Source organism: Eschscholzia californica, unplaced genomic scaffold (genome assembly GCF_041429995.1).
Source record: "Eschscholzia californica isolate CP2 unplaced genomic scaffold, dmEscCali1.0.p SCAF_6, whole genome shotgun sequence".
In the NCBI taxonomy this organism is placed as follows: domain Eukaryota; kingdom Viridiplantae; phylum Streptophyta; class Magnoliopsida; order Ranunculales; family Papaveraceae; genus Eschscholzia; species Eschscholzia californica.
In genome coordinates, this window is record NW_028238483.1 from 23,550,238 (window position 1) to 23,568,451 (window position 18,214).

Here is an 18,214-nt window from a genome sequence, read left to right on the forward strand (position 1 = left end):
CGAAGCTTGTTTTCTATAATAAAATCAAAAGGATTTCTGTTTTTTGTTTTGATATTCTTCTTCTAACTTGGTTTAACAATAGAAAATCATGAATGATTATATTTCAGCTTAGTGAACAGTCCATTATTATCCATATTAGAAAACCACGAAACAGAGTGACCGAGACATTTAATCAAACATGTAGTGTCTACCGAGAAATTAGTACAAAGATTTGAAGTTCACCTGGACATTTTATAATTGAAGTTTGTTGTTTTTCTGATTTATAATACAACACTGGAAACAACAGAGAAGCATAATTTAACAACAATTTAAACATGACTTTACCACAGTCAACTATGAGCTAAGCATAGATTAAACTAGTTCGAATATGATTTGTGAGGCCTGTTTAGAGTTGGAATGGCTTATTGTCGAACTTATTATCGTTAGGCTGTGTAAGTTCTTTTCTTGTTGTCTTCGCCAAATCTCGAAATCCGCGTAACCTCAAATAAGATGGACCTAAAAAACTAGCCTAAATTGGCCCTTTAGATGAGTCGGATATAAACATTTTTAAATCTGGTCCGAGTCAATTTAGGCTTCGGATTAGATTTCAGATTGACTTCGAAAAGAAAAAAACAAAGACACATAAGGTTATGGAGATATAACGGGTTCAATTCGAAATGCCAAACAAAATCGGTGAGAGTGCGTATAAGAATATTGAAGAAAAATTTGGGTCCCTGTCCAAGCCCACTCAACTTCGACGAAATCAGTTTCTCTCTCTCTTGCTATCTCTTCCCTCAGCCCTAATCGATTAAACTAGTAAGGCAGGAAACCAGTGAGGATCTCCTTCTTCTTCTTCATCAACGGTCATCTTCTTCTTCTTCCATTATCAAACTTCAAGGTAAATCTTATTCTTGAACCAGTTTTTCAGTTTCTTCTTCTTCAATTTTTTCTTCTCTTCTCTCTCTTCATATGTTTCAGCAACTATACTCTGTTTCTTCTTCTTATCTATTTTCCGTTTCTTCTTAATTCTTAATATATATGTATATATATATTTCATTCTTCTTTTAGTGTTTTACACTCAAATTAGTGACTTGTAATTATAAATTATGAATGAATTAGTTTCCACTTATGAACTAGAGATTATGAACATGTTTATATATACAAGACATGAAGGCCAGCCTGGGCCAATTGCCCAGGGTGAATTTTGTAAGAAGGATAGGGGTAATGTAGTCTGGTTTATTTTGATACAAGATATTTGCAATATTCGTGCAAGTGAATTGGGTATAAGATTTAGGTTCGATTTTTTATTTTATACTTGTTACTTGGTTGGAACTAGTTTAAGGAGTCTTTCCCGGCTAATCTGGAATCCTGGTTCCATCCATGTTTATGCATTATTGCAGTGCTTGCTTGATTTTGTTTGTTCATTGATTGAAAAGTATTGACTTTTGATGAATATTGAAAAGTACACCCCGACTACTCCTCAGTCCCCATCTTGCCGACTCGACTAGGAGCCAAAACCCTAGTCCCGAGTAAATCCCCGACTTGGTCCGACTAGGACCGAGACGACTAGTCGGGCCAGTCGGGATTATTTAGCTGAGCCTTTGTTTCTTTTGCTCAAATCGACAAAGGTGGTTTAGGATTTGCTCATTCCGCTTTTCACCCTTCCTCTCCCCTCCAAATATCATTATAACCAGATTGAAGTAATTTTGAAATTTTTTTGCTCTCCAAACAAGATTCCAAGTTTCTCTATCTTCTCAATCTTTTTTTACTACTACTTTTTAGAACCCATATTGTACTCTTTTTCTCTATAAACTCAAATAAATGTTAGTTGTTAGTGTTTTATACTTCATTAATGTTGTAGAACTTGTTGATAAGTATATGTGTGCTTCTTAGGGATGAATTTTTAGTGTTTATACTTCATTAAGACCAAATACTTATACTTATACCTATATATATTTATATTCCACGACTAGTCCCGTGTAAATACGACTAGTAGCGACTATGCCTAGTCCCATGTCCGCCGACTAGTCCCCCTTGCCGACTTTTCCAACATAGACTATTAATTAGTAAAGGCGGAGGAGATTTAATAAAGAAGGCTGCTGCTGCCTTTTTGCGAGGCCCTAGCCTAGGCAAGGGGTCTGTCGCGTCGCCTCACGCCCAAGGGCGGAGCCACAAGCAGATGGCTGAAGCCAGGGGTAGTTCCGTTATATTTCCAAAGAGGTAGGGTTATTTTGTATTTGTAGCCAGGGTTTTTTTTTACCAGAGGAAAAAGGCTTGGAAGGAAAACCGATTAGAGAAAGAGAGCCTTGATCGACAGGAAGATTCAAAGTGAAGATTCAAACTATTATTTCTGTATCATCTCGTTCTTTATCTCTCTCTAATCTCTAATTTCTGTATCATCTCGTTCTTCTATCTCACTTTCTCAGCTTCTCTAACCCTTATTAGGGTTTAAAGTGAAGATTCAAACTAAAATTTATGGTTCTTCAAGTGATTCAAAACTTTGTTATTTAGGTAAGTGATATTTCTCCCCTCTTCTTTTTGATTCTTTCTAAAGCTTCTAAAACTTCTATATTGTTTATTTTGGGCATTTGGGTACTGATTTTGATGTTAGGGTTTCCCTTTTTCTATTCATTAAGAGTCCAAATACTTCTAAAATCCTTTTTCTCTTTAGGGTTTATTATGCTTGGGAAATTGCTGAGCATGTATGGTGTCAGCTATTGGGGTTGATTTTTCTTAAAACTGGTTTGGGTAGAAACTAGTTTTAAACCCTAATATTGTAGATTCAAACAGAAAGAACGAGAATAAACTCTATTTGTTTAGTGCATTTTATATAGTGTTTATTGTTCCCCTTTTCTTTATTTTTTTTTTCTTTTTTGCTGTAATCTTGCTTTAACTAGTTGATTAATTTGGTAATCTTGATGTTTTTGTGTAAATCCCTTTCTCAATTTCAATTTAGCATACCATTTTTATATCTAGATGGAAGTTCATATAGTCAAATAACTTCTCTTATGATCTTTGAAATGGAGAAAATACGGAAGAATTGTTGGTTTACACTTTTACTTCGCCATCTCTAAATTACAGTTTCGTGATTACATATAGATTGTATAGTAATTTTGGCTAGCCAGGTATAGATACAAATCTTGGCTCCGCCCTTGCTCACGCCTAATGCAACATAGGCTGGAATTTGATCATTAATTTTTATGGTGTTCCTTACTCGCACAAAACCTTAAAATGTTGCTGGAGCTTTAAAACTTTTTAGGGTGTTTCTTGTTTTGATAATCATCTTCAAGATATTGCTGGAATTTTGTATGCTTCTAGCTGGAATTTGATGCTTCTAGGTTAATAAATCTGTACATTTAAAGTTTCTTGTTTTGATAATCATCTCCGCGAATCAATCTAATGGCCAATTAAAAGAAAAACTAAATCTGAATAACAGTTTGGTGGAACTTACTGGATTTCTTGTCAAGTTTGCAAGTTGTGCCGGAATTCTTCCTGTTAAAACGTAATTATGCAGGTACCTAGATACCACAACAAGAACATGTAGTAGACTGTTAGTATAGATTATATCAGGTAAAACTGAATAACATAAATTAATTGTATAAGATATTCAACTAAGGGAACCAATTGTATGAAGATGAGGGATGGTCGGAGGTAGTAGGAAGGGTGGTGTTGGTGGTGAATATGAAGTTCAGGGGGTAAACAACAAACATTTTAATTTTTGGGTCTTGAAATAATATAGATTTTGTTTTTTTTTTCTCATCCACTGGTTTGAACAACTTAGATTTGGAATGGACCCTATAAATATAACAAAAGTTCTTGAAATTATAAAGTTCTAATAAAAAAAGTTCCAGACCTTAAGTTCTAAAACTCTGAAGTTCTATTATTATAAAATCTTCTTTTTTTAAGTTCTAGTAAAAAGTTGTTAACCAACAATAAACCCTAAGAAGTAAAAGACCAAACCTGTGATCACAGATCAAAGTCCCAACCGAAGATTCCGGCATTTTTTTTCTCTTTTTCTTTCTCTTTCTCTATAATTTGGTCTGTTCTTCCTTCTCCCGTATCTTATTGTCTACACCTGAATTCCTCGCCCAAATTTCATTTGTTCAGGTTTCATTCAAAACCCTCAACAGTAATGGGAAGACCTTACGGCCGGAAGACAGGTTACTTGCCATTTTCATCTCTTTGAAAACCCTAATTTTGTTTTCATTCTACTTCTTATTTGATTGATTTTCATATTTTTGATTGTATACTTAAAAGCAGGATTTAAGAGGCAAAAGTCACCAGAACGGACAGTAGCAAACAAGTACTCAAGGAAAAATGTCCGAAACGAGCGTAAAGTTGCTCGTAGTCCTTCTCCTACCTCCTCCTCAGGCATCGAAACTACTCTCTCTCTCTCTCTCAACTTGCAAAGTTGAACTTTTCAATCATAACTGAGTAAACACTGGAATTGATGAGAAACTATCAAATCTTGAAACAGGAAATTCATCAGAAGAACCTGCGAGTAGTGAAACTTCCGAGGAGATAGTGTTTCAGAAGGAGCCTTCTATGTATGATAATTTGTTATCGACATTGGGCTCTGTAAGTGATTCTTTCGCCGAAGTCAATAAAAGGAGGTACCTTTTTGTTGTCTTGATTGAGATTTATTTATAGTTTCTCTTTTGGCTTTGTAATAGTAAGTAGAGAAACAGTTCTTCCGTTGATTAGAAGTTTCATCCTAGCTTTGTTGTTGATAATTAGATGGTTTAGTTTGTGACGCATAACTAATTCATAAACCAAAACTAATCAACACAGGAGACAACATTTTGTTTATAAAATGCTAATGCTAAAGTGGGTTCGGATTGTATGTGATGTTGATTAGCTCAAGCGTGAATCAGGTTTTGGAACAACATTTTGAATTTAAACGAGATTGGCCTTTACCCAGAGCAAAAAAGCAGATTCCTGAATTCCTACAGCCTATTTAGTCATAAGACTAGTACTCTAGTAGTATAGTACTACTTATGCAAGTAAATATAGCTTCAATAAAAAAATACTGAAAGCTTATAATGTCTCATAAACCATGTGTTTTTATCCAGTGTGTAAATCGGTCTGCATAAGTAAGTTTAACACCTAAAAGGAATTGTAGTCCTACTCGGCTTTTAAGCTCTTAATTTGTTAAATTGGGTGTAACTTCACCACTGTGCTTTGCAACACTGCGCCAGTCTAACATAATGGAGTACACAACTGCCCATTTTATGATACACTGTTACTGCTAATAAGTGGCTGCCCCTTCCACTAAACGTTTAACACATTTGTTACAAAAAGACAACATCTAAAACATGCTTTTTGTTCAAGCACGATTTCTTTTGAGGACATGAAGTATGAATCTATTGTACCCTCTATTCCTTAAAAGTTTATTTCACTATTTGAAAAACTCTTAAAGAGCTTCATTTGTTGTGCTTCTATAATAGACAAAGAGAACAAGAAGGTAGAAGTGACACAGAAGAGGATGAAGATGAGGAAGAAGGTGAAGATGGGGATGAAGATGAAGATGAGGATGAATGTGAAGGTGAAGATGAGGATGAAGGTGAAGATGAAGACAAAGACGAAGATGAAGATGTTCATTCCACGTCTAGTAGCTTTTCTGAAGGGAAGAATGAATCTGAGGAAGGTAAGGTTATCAAACTGGGTTCATTCGTTGGTTTATAAGTGGAGTGTCTGTCATTTTTGTTGTGATTGTGTTCTTGTGCTACAAGTGTTTTTTTTCTCATTCTACTTGTGATTGAAATATGTGAAAGCATGCATTATCTGTCTCTTGGCATTGACATTTACTTTTTTGTCCCGTAATAAACTTTAAACTGTTTTTGACTTTAAACGATCATTTCAGGTCTATTAATTATTGATATATGAGAAAGTATGACACCTCACTCTTAAAATATTCTTTATCAAATATATAAATCATAGTTTGCTACCATCAATCTACCCAGCTCTTTAATAAAGAAACACCTCAAAAATTTTGCCGAGATCCGCGAAACAATTAAAATCAATGGATATTAATTCCTGCTACAAGTACAAAACGCCATTGCTTGTTTTCCTTATTCGTTTTTCCTTTGAGAAAGTTGTTTCATGTGATCTTGTGAGGGAACACAAAATTTAAGTCATTCACCTCAAATTTTGATTTAACCATTATTTTTCTTTGGTTTTCGGAATGTGTGATTTATAGAATAATACTAAATTAGTCGTCGTCTTTGACATTTAATTCTTTGTAGGATCTGATGACGAGTCTGGTCCTTTGGATCTTATGGTGCAAAGTGAAGAAGATGAAATAAAAAATGATGCTGCAACATCTATGGGCCACGAGGATGACTTGGACATCAAAGACCAAACAAATATTGATCCATCAAAGATCACAAGGTGAAGTATTCAGTGGAGCATATCCCACATCAACAACTATTATAGCGTCTTTTACCATGAAACATCTATTGTAGGGTTTGTCTTACCCTTGTTAATTTTCCAGCTCGATAAACAACATTTAGTGGTTATGTATTATATATATATATATATATATATATATACAGACCAGAAAGGGGTGTCTGCTAAGCCTAAATGTCATAATATTGCAGATACATCATGATGAGTGAGCATTAGTATGTTCAGTTTAGGACGTGGGTTGAGATTAGGAACATATTTTCCCTATTTGCTATTTCTTTCTTGCATGCTTATTTCTTTAGGTAGATTGAAGTGTGGTTTGGGTTTGTTCATGCAGCTCCTTTAACATTCACCTGGGGCATACATTATCAGAAGCTGATATTGATGATTTGACGAAAAAGAAGTCGAAATTTAAATGGGAGGTTCCCGCCCTTGACTTATCAATGTCCAAATGGATGGGAACACAGAAAAGTTCTCCACAGGTATGGCTAGTGCTATATACTTTTTATTAGCCTTATTATTGTTGGTATTCTCTTTTGCATTCTAATGGATGTGATACAATTTCCGTTTGATTTTGTAGGAGGTTAATGATAGTTCTGGTTACGGTCTTTTGTCTAAATTATATAAGCATTGGCTGAGTTTATACCAAAAATCTGGAGGCAATGATTTCTTCTCATCTAAGCAGAGACTGTTCTTCACTCTTTGTAAGTTAATTATTTCAAGCAATAGAAATATTTATCTAACATAAAGTTATCTCATATGAGGCGAATCCAGTGGAGGACACCTTTGTATAGCCCAGTCAATAGTGAGATAGAAGTTCGCATTACCAAAAATCTCGTATGATCTGGCTTCCAGATTCGTTTGGATGTCTACTACTTCCTTTGGAGTAACTCAAACTAAAATCCTCTCTTACATTACTTTGTTGGATAAGTTACTTATGCCTACTAGACGGTTCTTGGACGTATTAGGTGGATAGAGGAACACTCGTCTTTTCTTTTCCTTTTGGACTTTATAAAATAATGGCTTGCACGCTTGAATTTGTGGATAGTATATCTGAGACAAATTTTATACCAAGATTTAACCTGGGCAATTGTTGACATGTTTTACATGTTATATTTGAACAATGAAGTGTTGACATGCTTTTTCAGGCAACAGTTATCGTGACATACTACACTGTAACAAGAAGCCCTTTTATCTTAAAGGCCAGGAGGAAGACTCAAGTCTCATGGACGCATACCTTGTGCACGCTGTATGTGCCAACTCCTTTATGTTATTGCATTACCGATGTGTTACTTCATGTTTTTTTTTCATCGTTTCAGCATTTCATTTCCTTATTAGATGAAGTCCTAGTATGATGTTTTTCTTCATCTTCTTTTTGCAGTTGAATCATGTGTTTAGAACTAGAGATCTTGTGACTAAGAATGAAGCAAAGCTGTTCAAGCATCCAGAAAACATGAAAGAAGAAATTCTTAATGGCGAAAGATTCCTTGATCATGGGTTTACTCGTCCTAAGGTAACGAGCTTTTGGTTAAATCTTTAACCATATAAAAGCTTCTATGACGTGATATAGGGTTGTGGAAGCTCTTGACCTCGCGTTTATTACATTTCAGAATTTAATATTCGCTCAATATGTTAGGCATGTACTTGAAGGATATAGTGCATTTCCATACAAGTATTAGTAATATGGTTTCCTTTGCTCGACATTTGTGTAACTTTCTTACAACAAAAAGAAGCAAATGTCACACAAGTACATGCTAGCCATATTTTCTTTCTCCTTACTGAATGCATATTTCTCTATACTTGCATTTTTTTCTTCAAAGGAAAATTGTCTGAATGATTATAAATGTTCTGTCTAGTTATGTAGTAGATTCAAGTCTCCGAGAAACATTTCCAACAACTAGAGTCTTCATTTATTTTGATTTTGAATGTGATGTCTGTTGGTTTATTGTTAAGTTCATATTGTTCTAACCATAAACATGGACTCTTCATGATGTTGTCGTGCAGGTGTTGATTTTGTTGCCACTTGCAAGCATTGCTCTTCGTGTTGTTAAGAGGCTAATACAATTGACCCCTACATCACACAAAGTATGTTTCATTCTTCTCCTTTGCCTCTCTACCTAAGGGATGCAGCAAACTTAGCTTAAGTTTATGCAAATGGTTCCTCTCTCTCCTTATTGGTGTTGCTTATTTTGTAATTGGTGTCACTAAAAATAATATTATTGAAATGTTCCTTTCTTTTGATTTATTTGTTGGTTTGAAGATGTGAGTGTCATAAGTTCATTCCCTTCCAACGAAGACCAGAGGAGGAATAATTGGCCGAAGGGTCATGTTACTTTTGTCTATTGCGACCCCTTAGATCAAAATATAAATTCAGAATGCTAAAAACCCAGTGGGTTTACGCCCTCCCTCTTAGGCTTTTCCCCAAGTTCGAGAAGTATTTGTTTTTGTATAGTAGAAAAACAAAACAAATAAGTTCTAAAATAGGAAACAAAGGATTGACTGTTGAGAAGGCGAGAAAACATTGTCCTCCAGAACTAGTTGGTCAAGATGCTTATTAAACTATCTTTAAACTGCAGTGCAGTGAGTGTGTAGGTAGGGATATTCTTGATGCATTATGACTTCGGAGGACATGAAGTATGACTACGCCTCACTACAGCACTAACATTCTTTTGGCTTTTGCTCTACTCTATTTAGACTGTGTTTCCTTTAAATGGAGAATGTTGTTTCTTCTTGTAATTTCTTATCTTCTCATTCACACTTCCAAATTATTTCCAGGCCACTGTGGACTTCAGTGATCGGTTCTTTGATGAATTTGGTACTGAGGAGGTTGACAAGAATGAGTTATCAAATGATGTAAACAATAGTGAAAAATCAAAATCTCAGAAGTCTTCTAAACCCTCCGACTTTCAAGCTCTTTTTGGGGGGAATAATAATGATCACTTTATGATAGGCATCAAGTTCACCAGGTAGTTATTTTCCTTAGTTTAATTTCTCTGAACATCTGAATTGAGGTGTCCATCTACGTAAAGCTTCTCAAATGCCACAACATGCAGACTGACGTACATCATCAACCTGAATTGGATTAGGTAATTGGATATCCATCTATTTAATTTAATCTTTATTTTGCTATTTCTGTAGGAAAAGCATCAGGCTGTACAGTGACTTCTACTCCTCAGATATAATTGTTGCTTCTCCTCTCGGACTAATAACTGTAAGTGTAGCCTAAGCTTTACTTTTGACATTTTCTCCATATTGTACTTCGAACTTGCTGCAGTAACATGCCCCTCTGTCAGGCTCTCACCTTCTTTTTGTTATGGAAGGCATGGCGAGCACATCAAACTTCATGTTTGCTGATATTTTTATTTTGACCTTAAAATAAAGGAGGGCAATTCTTTCGATGCCATGGTCTTAGAGGAAGACCTAGTATTCTTGTATATAACTAATTGTTGATATTATTCTTTCTTGTTGGATCTTGTCAGAAAATTGCAGAGACAGAGGCTGATAAAGAAAAGGATGTTGACTATCTCTCCTCTATAGAGGTATTTTATTTGATGTTTTTCTATTCTTGTTTATTTGGTAATGTATTAAATCATACGTCCTTTATGATTTTTAGTATAAGTATAATCTGTTTATGTTCATAAACCGGTTTGATGGGTTGACAGGTATTGGTAGTTGATCATGCAGATGTAATATCCATGCAGGTATGACTTTCTATTACACTACGTAGATAATGTTTCTTATTTCCAAAATCAAATCTTAAATGCAGAGGTTATACTTTCTCCTGGCAAACTGTGCAGAATTGGTCTCATGTTAACACGGTTGTTGAAAAGTTAAACCACATACCCTCTAAGCAGCATGGAACGGATGTGATGCGCATTAGGAAATGGTAGGTCTTGATGTGGATTCTTTATTGATTTGTTTGATTTTCTTACCAAGATTGCAAGCTCTTGTCATGACAGAATTACACACTGAGCATCAATTTTAGATTTTCAAGTTTATTAATCCAATAACGGATTGTTGATTGTTATTACTACGAGATATTGGATAAAGAGAACAACTTAAACATCATATGAAAAGATCATCTTGACAGAAATAATGCTGGGGATGCAAATACGACTGCTTTATGTTTCAACGCATTACGAATATTGGATATTTTAATTACCTGATTCTTATCTCAAACTTTATTCTTAAAAGTCTGTATTATATGTCAGGTATCTTGACGGACATGCGAAGTTTTATCGGCAAACAATAATATTAGGTTCTTTTGTAAATCCAGGTAAATTATCCATTTTGTTTCTTAGTCATATTAAACACTTCTTTGGATGTGCTCTTTAACTTCTTTTTCTCATCTTCCTTGTGTTTTTCTTATTCTTTTGTGTGCCTGTGTGATAATATTAATTATAATTCATCTGTAAAAAAGAGTAGCTTGCAGTTTGTTTAATGGTATGTAATAACCACTATGTTGGATACATTTTTACTTGTCAAGAGGTTAATGAGTGTCTCATCTTGCGAGCATTTGGCAAAACTGAGCAGGGTCGAGTAGCAAACTAACATGTTGTTTCTTGGTATTTCTTGCCATTAAATGATGGTCCTATTTTAGCTCTTTATGGAGATGAAAATGATGGGGTTAGATGATCCTCACAAATATTTCCATTTTGGGGGACTTCTAGTGATTCGATTAATAGAAGACTAGAAGTATAGAACTATTGTTGCAAGGGTACCATCCTTATAAAAGGAGGTTCACTTGTCTTTATCTTGGTAACATAAAAATTCTATTTACCTTTAGCAGCTTTTGTCAACCTACCTTACCCATCCATAATACGTAAGTTATCTATAGCTATGTTGTTAATATGTATAGTACCCATGGTTAGTCGCAAACAACATATTTTGATTTTAAAAATCTTATCCCTCATCTTCTTCTTTCTCTTTTCAGACATAAATGCGCTGTTCAATCAACTTTGTTTGAATCACCAAGGGAAGGTGCGTTTACATTTCTTCTCTAGTGGTATTCCTACTTCAAGAAAGAAAGGACAAATATTTAATAAGTCTTTCAGTTCTTGTTTTACTTTCTGATACCTATTCTATTTCTCTTTTCAGGTGAAGTCTGTAACTGAACATAAGGGTGTTCTTCCAAAAGTACTACTTCCAGTACGACAGGTGTGTAATCTTCACGAATTTTACTGAATTCATATCATCTCGGTTATACCAGGCATTCATATTTCCTAATGCATGACTTCACAGAACTTTCAAAAATGTCATACTTGTGTCCCACCATAATTTTTCTGGCACATTTACATTTATTTCATTGAAGTAGAAGTTGAAAACATATCAATCTATTAAAAATTCTTATGCTCTGAAAACATTTTTCTAAAGGATTTTATACTTGCAATTACAAATTCGACAGATCTATGAGCGCTTCGATACCACTTCAATTGTTGATGCTGACGAGGCACGCCTTGATTACTTTATTAAGAAGGTCAGTTTTAAATAATCTGTTTGGCTGTGGCGTTTCTTTTTCTTATGGTCTTGATTGTTTGATTTGTTTCTTCACGTGAGTCACATACTGTGTCTTTTCATCTCTGGTTAAGAAGTCAAATATGATGAGCTAATGGTTTCCTAACTGCAGGTGTTCCCGAAGATAAAAGATTCCCTTCAGGTATTCCCATAGCAAATCATATAGTATTAAACTGTTCCGGTTTATAAACTTTGTCTAACCCTTGTTCTCTCCATTTGTCCTTTTCTGTTTAGGGTGGAACTATGCTGTTTATCAGTTCTTATTTTGAGTTTGTTCGGATACGGAATTTCTTGAAATCGCAAAGTGCTTCATTCTGCTTGCTTGGAGAGTAAGAAGCTTCCTCTACTCTGTTACTTTATCAACCGTCATCTAAGGTCCTCCTCCCCTGTTTGACTGATACATAGTAGGATCTAGTTTACTAACTTTTGTATTTCACAATTTTAGATACACAAAGCAGAGTGATATATCTCGTGCACGAGTATGGTTCTTTGAAGACCAACGAAAGATCATGCTTTACACTGAGAGAGCTCATTTCTATCACAGATATAAGGTTATTTCTACTTCCTTCTAATGTTCTTTCAGATATTCCTTTCTGTTTATGAAAACCGAACACTTGAAATTTTTTTTTTGATGAACAACTGAACACTTAAAAGTTGATATAAAGCTCGACTCAAAATTGGTATGGGTAAATGTCAAATACATACGAGGACCACGATAAAATTTTCGTACCATCAAATAGAGGAGTAATACGAAATATGCGATCCTTATTGATAGACATATTTATACTACCTGGAAAACGAGGTAGCTAAAATTCTTGTTACAGGATATTTGAATATCAACGCCTATTCTTCTGGGGCAAGCATGGTGGTCCGTCCATTTATCGTTTGATTCCCCCCAAGCATGCTATGATACGATTAGGTTGTTTTCCGTCAGTTTTTCGTTTACCATTGCCTTTTCCCCTTGTCATCCCTGTTTTTTCTTAACGTCTTCGAAGTGTTGAGAAGATGACAGTGCTAAAACTTCAATCATCTGGTGAATGTCATGAAATGACCCTATGCTACAGATTTCATTTTTCAGAAATTGTACTGACCACATTTCTTGTATCTAAATATATCCATATTCAAGAAAAACGGAAGCACATCACATTCTTCTGCCTTATTTTGTAATCATTCTCTTTTTTGGAAACCAGATTCGTGGAATAAAGAACTTAATCATCTATTCTCTTCCTGAAAGAAAGGAATTTTACCCTGAGGTTAGCCCCTCTCTCACTTTGTTTCTCTCTTATCTTCCCTAATAATCTACAGATTGTTTACATCTCTAAACACCTATACTTACTTGCTTCTTCAGATTATTAATATGCTTGAAGGAGCAGACGATATGAGTTGCACAGTTCTTTTCTCCCGACTAGATCAGCTACGGGTAATATTACAAACCCTTGTTAAACTTGGCGCTTAATTTACCTGCATTTCTGTCAATGTTATCTTTTTAAATGTATTATTTTGCTATGTTTTAGCTTGAGAGAATAGTCGGATCTACCGCCTCAAGAAGGTTGACATCGTCAGAGAAGAGTATCTTTGTTTTCTGTTAAAAAGCCGCTTCTTGATCCGTGAACCAGAAAGAAAAAACATCCAAACCGCGAGCAGCATATCAATGAGTCACAAATCAAAGATGGAGAAAATCACGAATTAAATTTGGAGAAAATCACAATTGTAACACTAGTTGTCCGTTATTTATTTTCTTCTGAAATTTTCGAGAGTTGAGATAGATTGAAAGAGTAGTTGGGAAAAAATGTTTGTGCAAGGCCCGGGAGGCAGCATTTTCCCAAGTTTAGGTAACTTGGATAGGAATCAGAAAATTTTTGGAGGAGAATGTTATAGTATTTACAATATTTGCAATTAAAATTATGAACATTTAGTTGAGTTTGAGAAATACAACAAGAAAATTGTTTTTTGGTAGAGATTTTTGTTCTCTCTTTAGCCTTCACTGTATTTGAGCCAGTCAATGGGGCGTATAGACCGAACTTTACATGTCAAAATCATGCGAGATCCACGTTTAAGGTTTCTTTAAATGGGGTTTCAGTGTTCTTATTCCCTCTTAGGGGTTGAAAGGCAAAATTTGATGTATGTGTGGTAGGTAGTGCAACAAAAAAGAAAAAAAAAAGTTGTTTTGGGCATCAAGAAGATGAATTGTCGAATAAATTCTCCAGGGAATCTATATTTTTTTTTTGTGTATCTTCAGACATTTTCTGAACATTTTTTGACTCAAAAAGTTAACTTGAGTAAACATTGACCTCCAATATCTTCTTTATCACCTTCACCACCACTATTCTGATTACTATTGCCACATCTGTCCCTCCTTTCTTTTCCTCTTTCACTTATTCTTGCTCTCTCTACCTCTCCCGCTCTCATTATTTATTTCTCTCCTTTTCCCTCTTTCTATCTTCCCCTATCTCTTTCTTGATCCATGTATGTCTTACTGTTTCTTTCTCTCCAAGTCGCTTTTTCTCTCTCTCACTCAGCATCTCTCGATCCACAACTTATACCTCTTTTACACAACTCCGACGAAGGGAAGTGTCCCCTTTATCTGAGACGACGGAGACCTCGAGGAGGAAAAACCCTCGTCAAGGGCTTCGTGGTGACCAACCACAAAAAAAAAATCGCGGCCAGTCAGCAACAAAGTGTTTCGTGGCAGGCTAGACACAAAATTTTGTTTTGCTGGAAAAAGTGTCGAGTTAAGTTGGTAGCGTTATTGGATGATGCAGACCATCCTTCTAGGCTGCTAGAAGATATTCTCCTTTAAAAGACATTCGGGAATGTTGCTCTACATGTTAAGAGAAGCACCACACTCCGTCTCACCATCGAGGTGGGATTGTTCTACATCATAGTAAAGCGAATCGCGTTGATAACGTGTTATAAGATGATGCAGACCAACCTTCTGAGCTGCTAGTGATATTGTCCACTTTGGGATATCTTAGAATTTAAGTTGCCACATCTTCAGATCTCAACAGAGTTTTGCACTGGAGAGATATTTTTTAAGAAAAACTCAAAAATCCTAGATGACACTTGAGATGTTAAGATTGAGTGTTCCATTGGAGATGCTCTAAGTTTAGGACAGTGTAAATCTTCCAACCGAACACCCCAAATAAGCTAAAAGTATCGTTTAGTCATAAAACAAAAAAGAAGAGGGTAGTTTGGGTATCAAAAACCGTTTTAGGGTTTCGTTTGCAGCTTCCTTATAAGCTTCAAAGAGTCAAGTCTCAGAAGATTTCATCTATTCTGCAGACGCTCCGAGCTTTATTAGGTGCGTTCTCTGCACTTCGTTTGATCTTCTCTAGGGTTTTTCTTCGCATTTTACTGCAGGATTTGTACTTCTTTGTTTGTTGTAAGGTTCACAAATTAGGGTTTTACACCAGCAGTATTTCTTTTTTATATGTAACAAGCAGTGTTTTATGCTTTAAGATCCAAACTTTTGACCCGAAATCAGCTAGGGTTTAATGTTAGATCATTTTTTCATCATGCAGTAGTGATCAACTATAAACTCTTGTTTTTCTAAGACGAATAAACTTCTGTTCCAGTTGATTCATACTTCTCTGATCTTATCTAAAGGTTTTTCTTAGCAATGATAGTGTTTGGGTTCCTTTGTTTGATGGAAAATTTATAAATTAGGGTTTTACACCAGCAGAATTGTATGACTTAAAACCCACACTTCTTAACTGACAGTAGCTATTGTTTACCATTAGACCATTTCATTTATTACCCAGTAATCATCAAACTATGAACTTCATTTTGTTTAACATATGAGTAAATTTTGTTTCAGTTGATTCAAACTTGTTTGGAGTTCTTTGAAATTACCAAGATGCAGAACGAAGAAGGCCAAAACATGGATCTTTACATCCCAAGGAAATGGTATATTTTCTCTTGAAAACGCATAAAAATTGTATTTACTTTGTTATAATTGTTTGAACTTTACGATCTGAAAAGTTTTGATCTTTGGGTTTTATAGCTCTGCAACAAATAGGCTGATTACCTCAAAGGATCATGCTTCAGTCCAGCTGAATATAGGACATTTGGATGAGAATGGTATCTATACTGGCCAATTCTCCACTTTTGCCCTCTGTGGGTTCGTCCGTGCCCAGGTAATTTCTTCTTATTCATTTGTAATTCTTATGTTTTTGCCATTTTGGTAGATATCCGAGTGACTTTTAGCTTATTGCAAATTCTAGTTAAAAATCAACGGATTCAATTGGGCTAAGATCGAACAATATTGAGTTTGTTCAGATAGTGTTTGATGTAGTTAGCTGAGTAGTTTGTAACTATTTGTAATCCTATTTGAAAAATTAGGGATGAACAATGTCGAATGTGTAAGTGCAGTAGTACACCTCTATTTATTGTATAAATCCTTAGTATATAGTCTAGAAAAAGAAGTCATTATATCCATTATACGGAAGAGGTGCACTCCTAGTCACCACATAAAAACATGGAGAAATAACATAGTGGTGCCTTCTACCAGTATACACCGATTTCTAGATCAATATTTGTTCCTGTATTTATACCCTTAAGTACAATAGAAAAGAAATCACTTGTGAAGTTTAAGACTCTCTAAAGCACAATTGTACTCGGCCTGGTTTTGTTTGAACAAATTTGCAATTGAATGATAGATTGGTTAGACTAGTATCAGTGATCTTTTTTCTCGCGTAAAGTTGCACCACTAATATTGTAAAATATTTCCTGGATAACCAATAGCCTACAGACAACTATAACCTAACCTTTATGGGCATGTGTTTGTGAGGTCTTCCTTTTCCATGATGCTGAAATTAACATATTGTCTGTTTTACCCAGTTCAAATCTGAAATCTAGCTGAAGTTAGATTTCAGAATATGTGAATTCGTCTTACTCGTCTGTTATCTTGGAAACCAATAACCTATAGACACCATGTAACCATAATTGATCACTTCTGTTTGCTTGAAATTGAATTACAAATGAGAATAATGACAATGCTTTAAACTGTTGATGCCCTGCTAATTTAAGTACTCTTCAGTTCCCTTTCTGTTGAGTACTTGGGTATAACTAGGTTCCTTGTCGTAAGGGTCACTTCGTTTATTGTTATATTTTTGTGTTGTGTTCGAAATTGATATTTTGTGGTACTTTACAGGGAGATGCTGACAGTGCAATTGATAGGTTGTGGCAGAAGCAGAAAGCAGAAGTTGGACAACAGTAAGTTTTATATAGATGGTCTTCGATCCATCTATGGGTTTTGCAATTTGTAGCAAGTTTACATTTGAAATGTAGAAGACATAAGCAATGAAAAGATTATGATCTTGTTAGGGTTTCATAATTAAGCAATGACAGTTAAAACATCTATGTGTTTGATCAGATTTTAGTTCATTTCTTGAAGTTTTGAAGAATTACATTTTGAGTTAAAGTTTAAGTCCAAAAGTTGACTTGTTTGTTTTTGTTTCTTGATCTTCATTTTCAACTTCTGACCACCACCCACCGCCTTCGACTCCACCTTCTCCCACCGCCATAATCAAACCAGGCAAACCTGTCTTCACTTTCTCACTACGCTGTTCACCAAGAACGTTTGGAACTCTCTTTTATCTTTCTCACCCACTTGTGATGCCAACCGAACCCCAACCCTTCCTATTCTAATCTGCCTTCTCTGGACTTAAAGCCCATTTCCCCTTGTCAATCATCTCCTTTGTCACTTTCACTGCTATCACCACTTGTTCCTCCAGTCAAATCCCCTCCCTCAAAACTCATCTCGTGCAAAATCACCCTCACCAACTTTGGTTTCGCCCGAACCCTATAATTCTGTTGAGAAGAAAGAAATACAGTGGTGGAGGGCATCTAAGATTTTTTTTTGCAACCTAAAATCTTGGGTTCTCCTGATTCAACACGTTATTTTCAAAAGTCGCATCCTATATTCAACTTCTTTTAATCTTTTTGAGCAACACTTCGTTACTTAAATGTTAATGTTGGCATATGTTTATTTTGAAGTTAATTTGTGTTCCAGTGAATGGATTTGAATGAATGTTAATTTTTTATAGTCTCTGCGTATTCAAATTTGTGCATGAAATGAATTTATGTGAATATTCATATTTAGGTGAATTTATTTCGTGGTGTATTATTTTTGTTTTGAATATTTCTAAATTTTTCAGTATTTGGGACATCTCATGTTTCCGGAGGAACGTAAAGAGCCGTTAGATGACGTCTACTATGATCCGAACTAAAATAAACGTTTTTGTGTTCTAAACTCATCACCCAATATACTTATGTTTCCTTTATTTACAAAATAATCTCAATTCAAAAATTTGTT

At 35.1% G+C, this 18,214-nt stretch overlaps 2 protein-coding genes across 5 annotated transcripts; both read left to right on the plus strand.

Moving 5' to 3' along the window:
- Window positions 1-444: 444 nt before the first annotated feature.
- Window positions 445-13,854, plus strand: NOF1 (U3 small nucleolar RNA-associated protein). 3 transcript variants are annotated; one of them, XM_086650514.1, is made up of 27 exons: window positions 445-877; window positions 2,223-2,490; window positions 4,087-4,139; window positions 4,240-4,350; window positions 4,457-4,592; window positions 5,427-5,626; window positions 6,225-6,369; window positions 6,722-6,866; window positions 6,965-7,088; window positions 7,533-7,633; window positions 7,766-7,897; window positions 8,389-8,469; window positions 9,160-9,350; window positions 9,523-9,595; window positions 9,864-9,923; window positions 10,047-10,085; window positions 10,182-10,270; window positions 10,596-10,660; window positions 11,318-11,364; window positions 11,482-11,541; window positions 11,789-11,860; window positions 12,011-12,040; window positions 12,133-12,227; window positions 12,344-12,449; window positions 13,089-13,151; window positions 13,247-13,318; window positions 13,413-13,854. In XM_086650514.1, the coding sequence occupies exons 3-27, from the start codon at window positions 4,112-4,114 to the stop codon at window positions 13,485-13,487; spliced, it is 2,340 nt and encodes a 779-aa protein (XP_086506640.1). In that variant the 5' UTR covers window positions 445-877; window positions 2,223-2,490; window positions 4,087-4,111; the 3' UTR covers window positions 13,488-13,854. The 3 variants fall into 3 exon arrangements, with proteins under 3 accessions (XP_086506640.1, XP_086506639.1, XP_086506641.1); XM_086650513.1 differs by lacking the exon at window positions 2,223-2,490 and having other exon boundaries at window positions 653-877; window positions 13,413-13,505; window positions 13,543-13,854; XM_086650515.1 differs by having other exon boundaries at window positions 716-1,065; window positions 2,198-2,490.
- A 1,235-nt stretch (window positions 13,855-15,089) lies between these two features.
- Window positions 15,090-17,334, plus strand: LOC147532662 (small ribosomal subunit protein eS21). 2 transcript variants are annotated; one of them, XM_086650516.1, is made up of 4 exons: window positions 15,090-15,199; window positions 15,716-15,804; window positions 15,902-16,034; window positions 17,051-17,334. In XM_086650516.1, the coding sequence occupies exons 2-4, from the start codon at window positions 15,755-15,757 to the stop codon at window positions 17,114-17,116; spliced, it is 249 nt and encodes an 82-aa protein (XP_086506642.1). In that variant the 5' UTR covers window positions 15,090-15,199; window positions 15,716-15,754; the 3' UTR covers window positions 17,117-17,334. The 2 variants fall into 2 exon arrangements, with proteins under 2 accessions (XP_086506642.1, XP_086506643.1); XM_086650517.1 differs by lacking the exon at window positions 15,090-15,199 and adding an exon at window positions 15,222-15,394 and having other exon boundaries at window positions 15,453-15,804.
- Window positions 17,335-18,214: the final 880 nt, after the last annotated feature.

Coding starts and splice junctions, on each gene's coding strand:
- NOF1 (XM_086650514.1), top strand. CDS start 4,112: ATGGGAAGACCTTACGGCCGGAAGACAG. Junction 8,470..9,159: donor TGACCCCTACATCACACAAA/GTATGTTTCATT, acceptor AATTATTTCCAG/GCCACTGTGGACTTCAGTGA. Junction 9,924..10,046: donor ACTATCTCTCCTCTATAGAG/GTATTTTATTTG, acceptor ATGGGTTGACAG/GTATTGGTAGTTGATCATGC.
- LOC147532662 (XM_086650516.1), top strand. CDS start 15,755: ATGCAGAACGAAGAAGGCCAAAACATGGATCTTTACATCCCAAGGAAA. Junction 15,805..15,901: donor CTTTACATCCCAAGGAAATG/GTATATTTTCTC, acceptor TGGGTTTTATAG/CTCTGCAACAAATAGGCTGA. Junction 16,035..17,050: donor GTGGGTTCGTCCGTGCCCAG/GTAATTTCTTCT, acceptor GGTACTTTACAG/GGAGATGCTGACAGTGCAAT.